We start from the raw sequence: 17,493 nt of genomic DNA, 5'->3' as shown, positions 1-17,493 counted from the left end.
TGCAGATGGATCTGCTAGTTAGAGAGGCAGAATCCTAAACTCAGGACTCGTAACTAACTCTATTCTGCCAGTTCTAGAGGCAGACCCTTGAGAGTTCTCCACTCATGTTCCGCCATCCACAATAGAAAAGCTTGTACTGTAGTAATATTAATACTTCGTATGTGTTCATATGTTTTGAAGCATTTCTGTTCACCTGTAGATTCCCCTGGCAACTTTAAAGCGAGTATATCATAGGCATTTCAATAACATGTCATATCCACATCGCTGTCCTTGAATAAGGATCATAGCTTTAAACTGGTGTGCTTCTGTTCCATTTTATACAGTCTGACTGGAATTTCCTTTCTAAGCAAACACTCCAAAGCATGTTTTATTACACTTCTTTTAAAACATTTCAATTTTAAATGACAACAAAAAGAAAACATTTATTGCTGTAATACATAATAGCAAGTGGATATTACTATTTTTTGTAAAGTATTTTAAAAACCCCAAGAACTAAAATATTGTTTGACGATTACAGAGACTTTAGTATGTGATTATACAGTGTTTTAATCTAAATTCATTTTATACACAAAATAAAGTTCATGAAACAGTAAGCAGCAAACTCTGCTATGTATATGTGTATTAGCTACAATTAGCAGCCTGATTCAGAAGATGCTGAGCACCCTCAACACATTGACTCCAGTCAGTGTTAGAAGATGGTCAGCAGCTTCTAGGATGGGGCCCAAATGATGCACTGGAAGGAGTATGTGATAGCAATGACAATATTTTAATGGATATCTTCTTATGGAATCACTAAGAAAATATATTTTAATAGTCATTGATAAGCACCAGCTCACAACACTGCATGTGGCTGCATCACTTGCACATTACATTTCCTGACACACTGCATGTACAATACATCTAGAATTCTCAGCACAGAGACAACTGAGAGAGTTGTTACGTAGCACTTACAAATTACTACAGGGAAAATGTAGGTTTTAGTAGCATTTTCAACAGTGAAGTTGCAACATTATTTTAGTGACTATGTTCCTTATGCAAAGGAAAAATAAAAAGTAGTCAGTGACATACTTCCTGAAATTTTAATACTGGCTTTCAGGTGTTAACAATCTAAAGTGCTTTCATGTTTCATACATTTTTAAAAATTTTCAATTTATTAAAAAAAACCTGAAATATTTATAAATTTATTCTACACACTTGTGAATGTACAATTTAGTCTATTCCTGTTTCCTCACCCAAAAAATTGGCATTGCCATCTCCCAAATCTCTCTTTTGAAACCAAGTCTGTGAGTTTGTTCCTTGATTATAAGCATCCAGAAAATAGCAAATTCCAGGGATATCACTGGGAAAATTTGGTGGAAGCTCTTCTCTTGAGCGAGGTGTGAACACAAAACCTGGATATTCCTTTAACAACCTAGAACAAAAATGAATCATCTTGATTAAAAATGAATCAGTCACTAATTGTTACTACAAGTGCAGACATTCAATAGTTCTTCATGTACGGCAGGGCAGAATGTAGCAAGGTAGAATCTAATTTAATATTTATATGTTATTTACTGAAAATATTTTAAAAATACTGGTTATTTGGTAACCATGATAACCTATTAACTTGTGCACCAGCACAAACAGGAGTATTGCCTCTCTTTTTTTGTATTGTCGATGTTTTGCATGTAGGTGCTATGTTTGTTGTAAATATTTTCAAAAATGATTTAGTACTGAAAGCTAGCTCAGATTTGCACATGAAGCTGGCACCATAATTAATGTTTCAATAAATGAAATGTTGAAAAGCTTATTAACTAAACTACTGAGATCCTCTTACCAATTCTAATAATTTTGCTTTTTCACACGTGCATCCACTAAACCCAGTGGTCTTCTATGTCTGAAACAGATTGCTAATCTGTAAGGATAAATACTGATGACTGGTATCTAAGCTTCCAAACAATTATTGCAATATACAGGGGTTGTGCAAGGTGCCATAATGTTATCAATATGTGTTTAGAATTTGTGTACGAATCAAAAAGAAAAAAACACTAAACCAAAAGGAGGTTAACACATCATTCACTCAGGGAAAAAAACAAACGTACTACAGCAATAATAACAATAGTTTACTCTTTAACCAAATTGCCTATTTTCTAGCCACTCAGAGAATTAATTATCTTTTTTTTTTCAACAGTATACTCATTTCAAATATTCTCTTGAATGCACAGCTATGCAGAAACCTACTTATGCCACAAGTTACAGGCAAGTCTTGTGTGGACGAAGTGTCTAATGGTTTTAAGAAGAGACTGTAGTCAGTATCATTCAAAATGATTTTCCATATGGATATGGAAAAAAAATCACTGTTGGCCGGCACTGTTCTTCTGACATACATAAGCACTGGCGAAGCTAATGGTATCTCTATATTTGTTTAGAGTGCATGATCGAAAAGGTTACTTGCTGTGTGCCCTAATACCTGTGCTACTTTTATCTAAATCACCTATACGAGATAATCTAAAGCTTGGCACCCTGTAAGTCACATAGCACATGCTGCAGGGGATGTAGGGATCCTGTGCCAAATTCTCTGCCTGACATTGGACACGTAATCTTGCAACAAGGCATTATCAGCTACATGGCAGTGGGTACAAGCTGAGTAGGAACAACTGACGGTCCAGGCTGCAGTGAGGGTACCGGAGCTTCCTTAAAAGGAAAAATAATTTATATCCATATTTCTGGTTATTTTACCCAGCCAGACATATCACTTTCTACTAGTATATTCACTCTTTACAGTTCATTCTTACAAAACTTTTGGCCACTCTGGAAGAAACAACAGTCTCTATCAGCTCAGTGGCATAAAATTCAGACCTGGACCTGGAATTCAGATGTAGACTGTTGTTACCATCAAATTCAAAACAGTTTCCTATTATTTTGCCTGGCACCTATAAGACACTATTACTTGGCCATGAACATGTTGCAAGGTGATTTTTAAGTACAATTAAACAGATAATACAAAGAGAGTATTAGGTTTGGAGGACAAAGGAAAGATGTTGTATTTCCCATGGGAGAGCCTGCTAGCTGTCTGCATAATCACATAGTACACGTTGCTAAAAATGTCTGATCTGAGTGGATAAACAGTACAGCCTAAGTTCCATACTAAAAGGTTTAAACTGAGTTGGGATCAAGACCTGTATAAACTCAACACTGGCATGGTTGATTCATTGCAACCTATTCATTCATCTTCCCTAACCAAAAGAGAATGAAGATGTGTAGGGTGATGTTTAACAATTCTTCAGTTAGTTAGGTTGTTATTTTCAAGGGCACTTGCAGCCACTTTGGCATCCAGTTCACACTGAAAGCCATAGAGCTCAAAGAGGAGCCAACTATATGAAAGAAGAAAAAAAAAAAAAGGCAAGAGGTATACAGCTGCAGGGTAAGAAGCAAAATTGGCCCAGGCAGTCCATTTATTTTGAATGTAACATCTGAAAAATAAATATCAGCTGTTCTGTTTCACCCGTTTTCTTGCTGCTGCTGGTTGTATTCTGACTAAAAATAACCATGGTGCATTCATGAGCAGTCAGATAAAAAGAGAAAAAGGAAAATAAACAGCAGTACTTCAGAGGGGGAAAAAAAAAGAACAGGAAGATAATGAACTATTACAATAACTACTTCAGGTGGACATTTTACAGATATGAAGCACTGTACCTGTAAGTTGTTGGGCTGACATTTATTTTTCTGGGTATACTGCAAGATTCAAACTTATTGGCAAGGGTTACATTATTTCCAAAAAGGCAATAACGAGGCATTTTAACCCCAACAACTCCAGCAAAGACAGATCCAGAATGAAGGCCAATACGCATCTTTAAATAAAAGACAGAAAACAGCATTATTAAGTAAAATAAAATGGTTAAAGTCAGTTTTATAAATTCTTCCTCTTTTAAAAAAAAAAAAAGAAATAATGAGCTACTACTATATATTGAGTTAGCACAGTCTCCTTAAAATGTCTGTATTCTGGTCATCACTGCTCGTGGAGAGGAAACTAGCTGAAGTTTACCTTGCTTTGCATTTATAATATCTAATCCTTCATCTGATATGACTGTGATAATGCTGGTCTCCGTGGCAGTAAATTGATCTAGAAACATCAGCAGGAGTTACTATGACAGTTGGATGCTTTCCTGGGAGGAATTACATGACACAATGTTGTTAGACTGGTCACAGTTAATGAATAGTACTTGCTTTGCTGTTAAGGTCAGAAGACAAGTCTTAGGGAATAGCAAACACAGTATGTATATGCTGTAGTTCCAACTGAACTCTATTGACAAGGTCACACATAGAGTAAATCCCAATCCCAGAGTACAGAATTTTGGTAATTAATCAAATTATACAGCAGTTGAAACATTTTGACATCTCCTCTTTGTAACTCGTACCCAGATTTGTGAGTTTTGCTTAGCTGGTGCTGCTTTCTACGTTCCTTTTTTTTTTTTTTGGAGATGTGTTCTTTTTCTTATGTGTATTATACATATGTAGACACGTTTTCTTCAGAATAGCACTCTGACACAATAATGGCATGATGTCAGGAAGCTTGCATATCTACTATGTATGCTACTCTTTACATATCAAGAGAATATCACATCATTATGAAGAAGTCACAATTTCTAATTTTGAGTGGAAAAGCAGAAAAGTCTGCAAAAAAAGGCAAAATCCACCCACTCAGCAAAGATGGCTGAAATATGTACAGCTATATACAAGTCTGATTTAAAGTAAGCGGTTTGTAGTCATGCCTTTTTCTTTGACGATATATAAAATGGCAGTAGACTGTGTAACATATTTGTTGTTCTGCAAAACAGCCAATGCTTTCATGAAGCATTTCATTAAAATAGATGCATGCTTTCATTAAAAATAGAAAGATTCAGTTTTCTTCTAAGAAGCTTCTAGTAGATACACAATTTTTTTCTCCCTATTTTAAAATTACTTTTTAAAATGTAGTAGCATTCCTCATTCAAAATTGTAAAAGTATCATTTGTGTGGAAATTGTAAACATGTTATAATATTGTCAAGATGTTTCCAGATTTTTTAAGTGTAATTTAATTTGGTATTGTGAAATACAGAAAGAACGACATTTATTTATAATGTAATACTGCTGTTCTCTGTGATAAATGTGGAGCATGTAATTCTCTTAATAACCATTTTCTTTGTCTTGGAATACAGATATTCCTTAACCTAAAATTAAAGAAGCCTGAAGTTTTCTAAAGGAACAAATGAACAGATAAATGTTAAAAATGAGCAAATGAAAGGCATAATGAACTGAGACACCTGTATTAAAAATAATAGGACCCCATTCCAGGACATTTGAACTTAGTAGAAAGCCCGTATCATTTGTCATGCACACAGGCCTTCCTCTTTTTTTCTCAGTGAGAGGCAAACCTACATGAAAAGTTCAGTACATGCGTGAGTCCTCATTGAAAGGAAGCCATAAATATAACTACCACTGAATCTAACAGTCGCTTTGACAGCATTAACACCACTATCTTACGGTAGTGGTTCAGTATCTGACTGTAAAACAAGAACAGCAACAGAATCCTTTAAAGATGTGTGGATTACTGAAATCCAAACATGTCTTTGATGATTCATATTTATACCTGTTACCTCAAAAGACTTAGATGTTCTCATTTGGTCTAATTTTGAGAGGGCATTAGTCTCCTCATTAGAAAACAGTAACAGAATATTCCATGCCACTGACAAATTTATTTCTACTGAGACAAAAACTGCAGCATGTCAGTGTGCACCTATTGATTTCACTGCATTTAAGTCGTTTGGGTTGATTTTCAGATCTCTGTTTCATCTTTACCTCTCCACAAAACTCTCATTCATAGAACTAAAAAGGTCAGCTTCTCCAGCTGTACGCACTCGATTTCCCAACTTGTCTGAGTTAATACAACGATGTGAAATTTCCTTGAGACAAAAACCCCAAAAGCAACTAAACAAGCAAAAATGCCCACTTTAACCATATAAAATACAATAAAATATATGACCTTGATAGGCTCTCCATGGGGAGACACCACCTCATCTGACAGCTCCATCATCTTCAGGGCCATCAACGCTATTTGAACAGCATGTGTTTCACTTTCTTTGTGTAAACCTCCAGCGACACAGTAGGCATCTCCAATAGTCTCAACCTAAAACAGGCATATTTGTTCCTTACTGTTAGACTGTTTGACATATAAAAGAATAGTCTGTGGCTTCAGTAAGAATTGTACCTACATATTGACTGAGTCTTATTTCTCCTACTAAATTATTTAAGTACTGGGCAAATCCTGCAGTATCATTCAGAAGGAAAAATTGCACAAGTTGTATTTATTGCTGGGCATGATGCTAAAATACTTTTCTTTGCTCACCTGCTGTCAGGCACCCATAGCTACATTAAACACCTATCTACTCCAGATTCACAGCACTGTCATTGAAACTAATTTTTAAAATTAACTCTTAAGTTTTGATGGGTTTCTCTCTTGGCTGCACGAACAGCTGATTTTGTTGGGGTTTTTTTGTTTTGTTTCGTGATTTATTTTAATATGTCTTTCTTATAATGAAGATTTAGGGCAAAATAATTTTTAGACTTCTATTATCCTCTGTCCCATGTAGTCTTCATTTCCTTTCCTGCCCCAGAACCCCACAGAAATGCAATAAATTGTGTACCTTGTAGACATCTAGCTCTCCGCATTGGTAATCAAAGCGAGTATAAAGCTCATTAAGCATGGTGATAACCTGCATAGGTGAGCATTGGGAACAGATGGCAGTGAATCCAACAATGTCAGAGAAAAGCATTGTGACATTATTAAATTTCTTGGCTTGCACAACTTGTCCCTGCCACAGCTGCTGAGCAACCTCTCCAGGAAAAATTGAAAACAGAAGATCTACGGTCTTCTTCTTTTCTTCTTCAAGTGCTTGATGGGCCTGCTCAAGGGTTGCTTTTAGCTTTCCTAACCTCTTCTTCAGTCCATCCTGAGCTCTGGCCTGCTCTCCTATCAGAACAACATCTCTCAATGCATTGTGAATGGGAATATCTGAGAGGTACAATCCACGTCCTGTAAAATCTTCTAGTCTATCCACACAAGGAGATCCCAAGAATAGGATGGCACTGGATTCAAAAATATAGATCATTTGGCCTTTAAGATCCATTACCTGAAACAGTTAAAGAAACAAGAATTCATGCAAAACATGCATGGCAATGGTTTAGAAGCAAGACGTTTTAGAGGAAATACATTTTGCTGAAACGTAGGAAAATCAGACTGGTCCATAGTCCTTACATTTTCATTTAGTTGCTTAAGAGAAAACATGGGGTGCTAAATCATAGAGCCATCAAATAAGTTTATTTTGCTTGAGCCTTCTGGTACAAAAGTTAGACCACAACTTAAGGATAAACACTTAATTATGTTTGAGTATCAGTATCAGTTTTAGCTTAGGAAGAAAAGAAAAACAAAAAGAAGAATTTTGTGCATTTTCATCTATTGATAAAATGTTACTGACTGTAGTGGCCTATGAATTTCTGCTAATAACTCTAGTGTTTAGTTCATGCACCACTTTCTTTGTAAGATAAAGTGAGAAAATCTGCTTCAATTTTATAGGATGTTCAGTACTCACTGCAATTTAAAATTAAAGGTATAAATGGCAGAAATATCCCATTTTAATGATCTAAAAAAGCAAAATATTTTGTGTGACATGTTTTTATGTCCCTTCTGTATTCAGTTGTGTAATGTGCAAGGTGCTGCAGAGCTCTGCTTAACACTGCTTTGAAAGACCATTTTTTGAAGAAAACTTGTTACTTGCTAATAGACATTTGCATATGTAAGTACATGCAAAAGCAAAGCAGAGTCTGCTACCCCTTGTAATTATTAAACTGTTGCCTAGTGCAGAAACGGATCTGAGATGAAGTAGCTAATCAGTGCTACATTTTTTCCCACTTCATTAATAACTGGGTGAAACCTTTATACCGTTCTTCATCTAAGTTCTTGGAGTGTTGAGTCTGAACTGGTAATTCATCCTGGAGTGCCTCAGGTGTATATAAGTTGGAATTCAGGTGGGGCCAGGGATGAATAAAAGCAGCCATTGAATATTCAATGTTTTTTACTGTCCCAGGTCATTTGCCACAGACCCAGCTTCAGCAAAGATAGTAAGTAATCCCATCAGCTGAAACTAAGTGGGACCTTTGGCGACTGCATCTGATGAAAACATCAGAATATCAAAGATACCAAAGATACCAAAGGCTGAATGAGCACAGAAAATGTCTACTTCTTTCCCCAAATCCTAGAGCTGTTGTTTCCAGATGACTGAGGTGCACTTTGGTAAAGCTTTCCCTGCCACTGTCTTTGTGTTGGGGATGCCCTTATTCTCAGCAGCATGGCATGTCATTGGCTTTATCTCAATTTACTGAGTTTATCTCAATATTTCAAATTATTTTTTTTTAATACAATCAAGTTAACAGTCAGATTTTACTTGTGTAAAAGTTCTAAAGCAGAGTTTTGATTGAATATTGGCTTCAGAATCTGAATTACATTAGAGTGCCCTCAATAAATCATTATTATTCAGTTGTATTAGATGTTGAGAGGTAGACAATGCAAAGTGCACCATGTTTTGTGGCTATTTTAACTCTACTTGAAGAAAACAAATTCCTTAGAGAAGTAATGATTATAAAAAGTCTCTTACCATGGATGATTTCATATCAGTATAATCCCATCTTCTGACTCGTACAGTAAACTGCATATTTAGCATTGTCATTATTCCACTAAAAGTGCAGCTTACTTTGGGGGTAAGAATTTCAAAATACTCTTCAAAATTGGGCTTAGCTTGAAATTCTCTCCTGGTCAAAAGTCTTCTTATCCCATTTCCAATTTGAAGAACTGACATATCCTTGTCAAACATAAAATGAAATGGGAAAGTCTTACAGAACACAGAGGCAGGAATCACAAGTGAAGACTGTGGTTTACATGGAGATAAGGAAGGTTTTGCACTTTTGACTTGTATAGAGTACAGTAAATAAGGCTGATTAGCAAACTCAGTGCAGTCATTATGGAAACAAGGAGGCATGAGCATCACTTCCACCTCAGTTTCATACAAAATATGAGCTGCTGCTTTAATAATACCAGATAGAATAAGACTTGTGATTTTCTTAGGAAAGAAATAATACACATTTAAGAAGTCCTGATCTTTCTCCAGGCATAATATGGAGGCATCTTCAAGTCTGTCCTTTTTTCCTGCTTCTTGGCTGTGGCCACTCTGCTTCAGCAGAGTGGTGAAACTGTTCAAGAAGTCCTTAAGGGTTCCTCCAATAACCCCTAATATGTGTTCATCCTCTTCATAGCATATTTTGAATAGCTCTTCACCAAGAGATTCCTGTAGAGACTCCACAGGAACACCTGCATGGAACCACATTTTAGTCAGAACTGCGCTCATCACCCAGAATCTCAGGCTAACCTCCACTTTTTTTCATGCTAGACCAAATCAAATTAGCAATATCCTTCCCTGATCCAGCACTGACACCTGAGGGCCCTCTCATTTAGGTGTCCTGCTGTAACCAAAGACATACTCATGTTGCCTGGAAAACAGGGAGACAATCGGTTGTAGTTTGGAAAGATCCAAGACTCAGTGTTCTTTGTAGAGATGTAGACAGAATGGCACAGGATTTAACCCAATTCCCTTAGCTTGATATAAAGAAATAAAATAAGAATTTAAAAACTTAAAATAAGAATAAAAAGTAAGAATAAAATATGATCTGTGCGCACATGCAGATATAAGTACTATGCCTGATCCAATAAATTAAATGACCCTAGGAATATTCCAGGGTGCTGAGGCCAATTGGCACAGAACAGCTCACATTTTTGCTAGTAAATTTGTTTTAACAGGATAGCTGCATGTAGACTGACTGTTGGGAATGTCCCAACTCCCCACTGTTACTGGGAATCATTTGGAAAAGTGTTATCTGTCACAGGCCAACTGTGTGCCAGGACCAGGTTAACAGTTTAAGTGTACAGAAGACCATGTTTCAGCTCCTGGAAATGTTAATTTACTATTACAGGTGTAGCCAGAGAGTTCCGTATTGCAAATTACAGCAGTTCTCTTTGACATCGACTACAGTCCTTCAGAAGATGAAAAGGATCAAACGGTTTTTCATGAGTATAAAACTGTAACTTATTACTGAATGTATGTTACAACTCCCTCTAGATGTTGGATCTTAGGGGTGGATGATTCTATGACAGCTCAGACTTGAGAAACTCATCTCTTTATCTCAAATTTTGACACTCTGAACTGTTAGTTGCAGAGATCACAGTTTAGGCTCTGTGTTGTCAGCATCACTGCAGCCCTTATATGGAGAAAATTATTCTTAGTAACAAGACTAATTTATATATACATGTATTATTTTATATATATAACTTATAATCTATATTTTTTATATTAATTATTAAACAAGCTTACATTACCTGCTGCATTAGCATGATCACTGATTATTTTTTCAAAATCTTCTCTATCCCCAGTTTTTCTGTAAAGATCATAAAAATATAATTAAAACCCCTGAAAAATCAAGATAAACATGGTAAAAATAGTAAGTAACAGAGTTACCTACCCTGTCTTTAATGTGTACAGACCAAGTTTTGCTGATCAAATAGGCAGTTTTTCATTAATTCAAAATAGGGTGTTGGTAGGATCTTAGATTATCCTGTGCATTTGTGATAAATTAAAGTTTTAGTGGTCTGAGCTCAGATTACGGATTGAGGCCAAATGCTATAGACTGTCATTGATTAAAAACTCTTGGGTTGCAACAGTCCTGGTTTTTGTTTGGTTCGGGTTTTCTGCTTGAAGCCATAACTATATTTCATAACGTATTGTAAAATATGATTGGAATTTATATTCAAGCGTTTATTGGAATTACATTGCATTAAATTCAAAAGAGGTGAGAAAGTATTTCTGTTTTGAGAGGAAATACCAGTAACAACTATTAACTTCAAAATTACTTGTTCATTGATAATAATCCAGATTCTGTGACACAAAACCTCTGAGTTCTCTGAGGTCAATAAACGTCAATCTGAATGTCAGACCCAAAACGATAAGAAGGACATATAGCTTAGATTAACCTCCATATAAGGAATAAGCTTAAGGATACATGCTTTCCGAATTTATTCACTTGAAATATCTTAGATATATTTATATGCAAAAGCAATGCAGATGTTTAGATCTCATTTACATTTGCATTATTACACCATTCAGAACAGCATAATAATTTTTTGTTTCAAACTAATACTCCAGGAAGCAACACATAATTAAAGATAGGGAAAATATTCACATCAATAAGCCAGTCAGCAATTGCAATGCACATCTGACCAGCTTTCCTTGGTTCAGTCAATGCATGTCATTTCAATACTTCGAAAATATCAAGTATCATTTAAAAGATACATTGTAATTATCTATTCTTTTCAAGGTGAGCAACAGTGTAGTTTCCAACTTCATTATTTTTCTCCACTTTTGAACGGAGATTTAAACAGAGGGGCTTATTTTTTCAGATGCATTCAATAAATTTAATCCTCAATGTATAATGAGACGCTAAGAAATTCTCACTCCCTACAAGGCTCAGATGATTAATATTGGATTAGTACTAAGGAGTGCTGAAAATCAAGCTGAGTTCCTCAGAAACAGAAACCAGAAGCCAAGTGAGCCCAGTGAAAACATGTATGTCAGTACCTGTAGCGTATGATTGTTCACTGTATCAGAAACCAATTTTTTTTGTATAATACTAATCGTTTGCATTTAAAATTCTTTTCCTGGGATCTTAGAAACTCTGGGCTAGATCCATATACAACCATATCTACCTTTCCATGCCTGAGTAGTCTCTGAGTTCCTCCAGAACACCTGCTCATTTTAAACAAAGTCCTTGCCTGTTTCGCTGCACAAATGGCTAAATTTGTCCATTAAGTTTACTTTGTGAGTGATTTAAATATTTGTGAATATTTTTAAATAAACCATTTTAATAAATTTAAAATTTAAATTTAATAATCTAAAATAAATCATTATTAACTTACATTACATGAAATGTTACACACCAATTTGACACGATAATTGAAAACAGATTCCAGAAGTCCTGATTCCCAGTCACCACCCCAGTCCTTATGAACTGTCTGCAAAACATTTTTGTTGTGAAGTTAGTTGCAAACCCATTACTTATACATACCTGGTTTCTTTTATTCTGTATTTTGCAAGTGTTCTCTGAAGTGCAAGATTTAGCCTTTCAAACTGGGGAAGAAAAAAACGTATGTTGATTAAAATGTCATTGCTGAAAATTTAATCACAAGAGTAACATTTTTATAAAAAGAAGAATTACTTCATTGTCCTTGGGACTAACATCTTTTTTTAAGATGGTATAGTTGTTAGAAACAGCATGTCATTTCTGTGTTTTGGGTTTAGTTTTGTTGATGTCTTCAGCTCCGGTACCACTATAATTAACCCCTTAGCTCATGTGCATCAGTGGTTGTGCATTTTAAATATAGTGATGTGCTTTACATCCAAGTTGTCAGATGGCAATAAAGACAGTGCTGCTAAGAAATAAGTATAACTAACCCAACTTTCTATTATTACACATCCCCCCAAAAAAACCCAGCCTAGCATGGATGCAAAATGTAGAAAGAAATCTTTTAAGTTTAAAACCTATTCTCCTAACAGAAAAAGCCAGTTATATTCTGCATTATGCCCAGAGCAAAATGGTAAAAAGTGGCTCTTCTACCTAGTAACTTTTCTTGGAATATTAAGAGTTAAATTTTTTTAGGGCAATTTTAAGAAGTGTCAAGATTGAAATTGCAAAAAGCAACAGAGGTTCAAATGCAGCTATAAAAGATCAATATAGCATTCTGTGCTTCAGATTACCTCCTTTTCTGTTTTCAAGACTATGGCATTTCAAGACAACGTTAGAACCATTTATTTTGTATTTGTAGAAAAATAATTTTGGCTATGTACTCTGCAAACCCAAATATCCTCCAGATGAAAATCTAGTCACTGTAGATAACCTCTGTAAAAAGATTCTGTAATAAAAGAAAGACCCTTTAGAGTATCATGAAGATTTACCTTAATTTACCTCAATGCCATGGTTCCATATCCTTTCTGTAGTTCCTAATTGGAACAGATACAACACTTTCCAAACATGCATATTTCAATTTGTTGGGGCCAGTAAAGCTGTCTTCTGTACATAGTCTCTGATCATTCGAAACCCAAACTTCCCATAAAGACAGGGTCATAGAATGGTACTATACTGCCATGATAGAATTTGGCTGTGAGGCTTGCTGTGGTCTGGCTTTTTTTTGGTTCTCATTCCCTGATGAAACTAGCGTTTTCTACTGCATCTTTTACTTTTTGTATTTTCAGAAGGAAAGTTTGCACACCTGAAGAAAATACCATGTGAAAGAAAGGCAATATATTCTGGAGACTTTTTCCAAGCAAAGATCTAAATTGATTAACTGTTCTACCATGTAAATGAACACAATGTAAATTACATCTGCATATAAACTAGTGCAGTAAGTGGAATGCCATCCAATTAATTACTCATCTCTGAACAATGTTCTCTATATTTCTGTAAACACCCAAAGAAGCAAACAAAATAATCACACGCAGTACATTATATCTCAAATTTAATCAAAAGTTCTGGATGCACTTATGTCCTGGACTTCCACGCACAACTCACTGCTTTCATGAGGACTTCATTAATCAGTCGGGGTCGTGATGCGGTCCCCTGTTTTGGAGTTTCCAATTGGAAAGATGATGTTAGTCGCTGATAGTTAAGTAAGGCACTATGAAGTCTCCAAGCAATGAAAAACATGTTTTTAAACAAGCAAAACCCTTCTATGGAGAACCAGGATTGGGAAGATGCTTAGGTCTTGACCCCAAATCAGCATGAGAACAGACTGCTATACTTGGACAAAGTTCCAATGAATATGACTTGAACAACTGTAAATAGCAGTGACAATAACCTGGAACTTCAGTAGCTCCTGGGGTACGTGGTCATAATATCCTTGACTTTACCAAGCTTTTGTCCCAGCTGATGAACTAGCCTATCATGATTATATAATGGGCAGCTGCATACATTTATACCCCTCTTTAAAAAAAAAAACAAACCAGTTATTTCATTAACAATCCCACCAACAACTATATACTAGAAAAGCAATACAGCAATCATGACACCATAGATAGAGTGCTTTGCCAGTTCATTCTTGAGTTAAATGTCCTTTCCTTTATACGTTTAAAGATCAGTTTAAAGGGATTAGTTTCTTCTGTGTAAATGCAGCAGAGGTAAAAAGGGGTCTATCAAAAATTGATTATGTAGAGTTTTAGCGAAAGGGCAATAGATGAAGAGTTGCAAAAACAGATCTTCATACAGATTTAACAAAACTCCGGCACTTTTGGTAAGGTGCACTGAATGTCCAAGTAATAGAATTGTAACAAATTGAGCACACAGAGTTGGCATTTGCCATTTGTAGTCCCAATACATACCAGTCAGTCCCTTCGCACTTTCCACAGAATTTGAGGCAAGCCCAAGTATTGAATGTTATGGAGCTGCATTTTTCATGTTCTTTTTATAGAGACAAACCACGGTATTTATCTCCACGCAAGCAAACCACTGTGCATGCACTGTAGCTGTTTTCAGTTGAGTTGAGCAGAAACATAAGAATACCTTTGTGGTAAACACCGACAGTAATGTTTTTAAAAATAGTATGGCGGGAGGTTAGCATCATAGCAGATGAAAACAGCTATTTTAATTTTTTTGTGATAATGACTAATGTACTTAGCAGTATGGATTCAGTTTAGGTGAATTGATGAGGTGACCACATAATTTACATAATTAGGTAACAAGGCAGAGTTTTTCTAATTGTATCTCCATGTAAAAAAATTGCTACAGATATACATGGATTTAAAAGGAACAATTAAAATGATCAGTGGAAGACTGCAAATACGAGGCAAAAATATAGGGAAATACAATGGAAGGGATGGTGTGTACAAAAATGACTGTGGCAAAATTGTATCCAGAAAGAATGGAAGAGGATGAAATGAGGACTTAAACTATGCAGAACTAGATAAGAACACAAACTTTGAAATCAAAACAACTTTCTAAAGGCTTACATCTAAAGGCTGGCATAAAATGCTTTTTTAATATTTATAATTAAATGCTATTAAAGTAGTATTATTATGCGGTATCTATTTACCTCAGGAAAGATTAGTTTGCAGATGCTTTCAGTTAATGTGTGCAGGTACACTCTACTTCTGCTTGTTTTCCTTTGTGGAAGGTTTCCTTGAGCATCTTTTTCATGGACTTCTTTGCAGATGGGCAAAGCTGCTCTAGAGCTGTTTTCTGTGCAGTCCTTGTCATGTTCCTCAGTAATGTGACTTTGAGTCAGTAAGGAGAAAGGACATTCCCCTGTGATCTTCAAGTCTTTCAGTTTTGTACAGAACATAGTGTACAAAGTCCCTCCCTTGAGATTAAGAGTACTTGGCTTTGTGTTTAATAGTTCTCTTCTGTTTACTAACAAGAGCAGAAGATGCCAGAATAGTAGATAAGGCAACCACTGTGGAAGATTATTGGTAGCTATAAACCACCACAGGAACAAATGTGTGCCCCTACAAAACAAGAAGAAAGAAAAAAAATTAAAAACATTTATTTTCTCTTTTAAGTTCCTGTGACGTGCCAGTTTTACCGTATGTGCATTAAAATAATGGCTTTTCTAGGACCTTGCTCAGGAAAGCACTTAAGCTCATGTGCCATTTTAAGCATGTAATCCCTACTGACTTCAGTGCTTCAGGTAATTAAAATTGCGTGCATGGTTAAGTTCTTGGCTGAATTGAGGCTCTAGTGATTAAGGCAGAAGAGTTGTTTTATCTGATGTATCTTTGGTCACATTGATGGATGAGGTTTCTGAAAGAGTGGAGTGCAGAATTCTAATGAGAAAACCTTTTTAATTCTTCATAAGCAGCTATTAAAACCTACCTGATACGGCACAATGAAACTGATTTGTTATGGATACTTAAATCTCAATTTACTTGATGCCCAAGATATCGTTTTTGTAATAGAGAAATGTATGACTAAAGTTAGTACTTGCACTTCTGGAACACCAAACCATCCAAGACCAAAGGTTAGCGCCTCGTGTAAAAGCCACTGACTGGTGACAACTAACATCATGGGAATTTGACCACATAACTGAACTTGCTTAGAAACACCAAGGGATTTTTTTGAAGGTGGTATCTTTCAAACAACACATTAAAAAAAAGGGCTGAACTTTTCATTTTAATACTTGTTCCCTGTTTGTTACATTCATTTCAGTTAGACTTAATGTGAAAAAGGCTCTTCCCTTAAGGGCTTCATTTTCTATTGACTGTATCTCATTGAATCAGATCCTCTCATTCTCATATAATACTCTAACAAAGTAATCCTTGAGAGCTTTTGGCCACTCTGGAGGCAGCTGAAGTATTACATTTGTCTCTCTGGAGATACAGTACAATAACGATTTCTTTCAGAGGCACTATGGCTTTAATCAGCCTGTGCACCACGCTGCTTATTTCTGCCCCCGAGACACCCAAAGGGCTTTTGGGTCACACAGCAACTGTACCAGGGTTAAAAATAACTAAATCCCTGATACAGGTTATCAGCTGCTTCTTTTGAAACAGCTGGAATGAATGCACAGCAGAGGAGCGCTGCAGACCCAGCACAAGTGGCCCGGATAAGAGGAGAAACAAGCAGAAGCTACTTTGGCTGGGCCTGCTGCTGAAAATAATATTGGGCAGAAAAGGCCCTTTTAAAGTATGCTGTAATACTGATGGTGTCAGGCCAGCTTCTAGGGGACATCTATCAAAATTATTAAAGTATTATTTTAAGAATCAATAAACACAATACTAAGAACAAGAGGCTGAATAATGTTTACATAACATTCTATATTTCTCATTTCTGACTTTACATAGAAACTCATTTGTTTCTACTGCATGGATATCAGTAATGCTTTATTTTTTATTGCTGAATACTGTCGCGTAGCAAATGAGGCAGTGAAAAATTTCAAGCAAGAACCACACTCTCAGTACATAAATACACATACTACTTTTCTTTATAATGTAAGCATTGTTCTATATATGTAAAAGTATTTTTATTCAGGAGCCATTATATAACCTTGTATTACTTTACTAAAAAAGCAGAAAAGAACCACCTTTTCTGTAGTTAGACTGATCTGTGTACTGAAATGAACTGTAAAGAAAAATAGTATCATAAATATATACATGCACCATTGTCAAAGGATAGAAAAATTTATGGCTTTAATGGATCTTACATATATACTTACGTGCTTTGCTAATTTGGGCCTTAAATTTCAAGATAAATCTTGAATTTATAAAATAACACTACTAAAACTTTTAAAATCAATTATACCAGCATTTTGGAAGAAAAAAATTTCTGAAATACAGTTTTGTGAAAAAATATGTATTAAAACATTTAAAACATCTCCCAGTGAATGTAAT

At 35.6% G+C, this 17,493-nt stretch overlaps 1 protein-coding gene across 1 annotated transcript; it reads right to left on the bottom strand.

Annotated features, from left to right (window-relative positions):
* Positions 1-343: 343 nt before the first annotated feature.
* On the bottom strand, positions 344-15,449 carry GUCY1A3 (guanylate cyclase 1 soluble subunit alpha). Its single transcript, XM_009283324.2, has 8 exons — positions 15,201-15,449; positions 12,185-12,246; positions 10,443-10,501; positions 8,671-9,380; positions 6,664-7,149; positions 6,003-6,146; positions 3,676-3,830; positions 344-1,411 (listed from the first exon to the last, which is right to left on the bottom strand). Exons 1-8 carry the CDS (start codon positions 15,447-15,449, stop codon positions 1,210-1,212), a joined length of 2,067 nt encoding a protein of 688 aa, XP_009281599.1. The 3' UTR covers positions 344-1,209.
* Positions 15,450-17,493: the final 2,044 nt, after the last annotated feature.

This window comes from Aptenodytes forsteri, unplaced genomic scaffold (assembly GCF_000699145.1).
Source record: "Aptenodytes forsteri isolate BGI_AS27 unplaced genomic scaffold, ASM69914v1 Scaffold6, whole genome shotgun sequence".
In the NCBI taxonomy this organism is placed as follows: domain Eukaryota; kingdom Metazoa; phylum Chordata; class Aves; order Sphenisciformes; family Spheniscidae; genus Aptenodytes; species Aptenodytes forsteri.
This window is presented reverse-complemented; position numbering and strand designations above follow the sequence as displayed.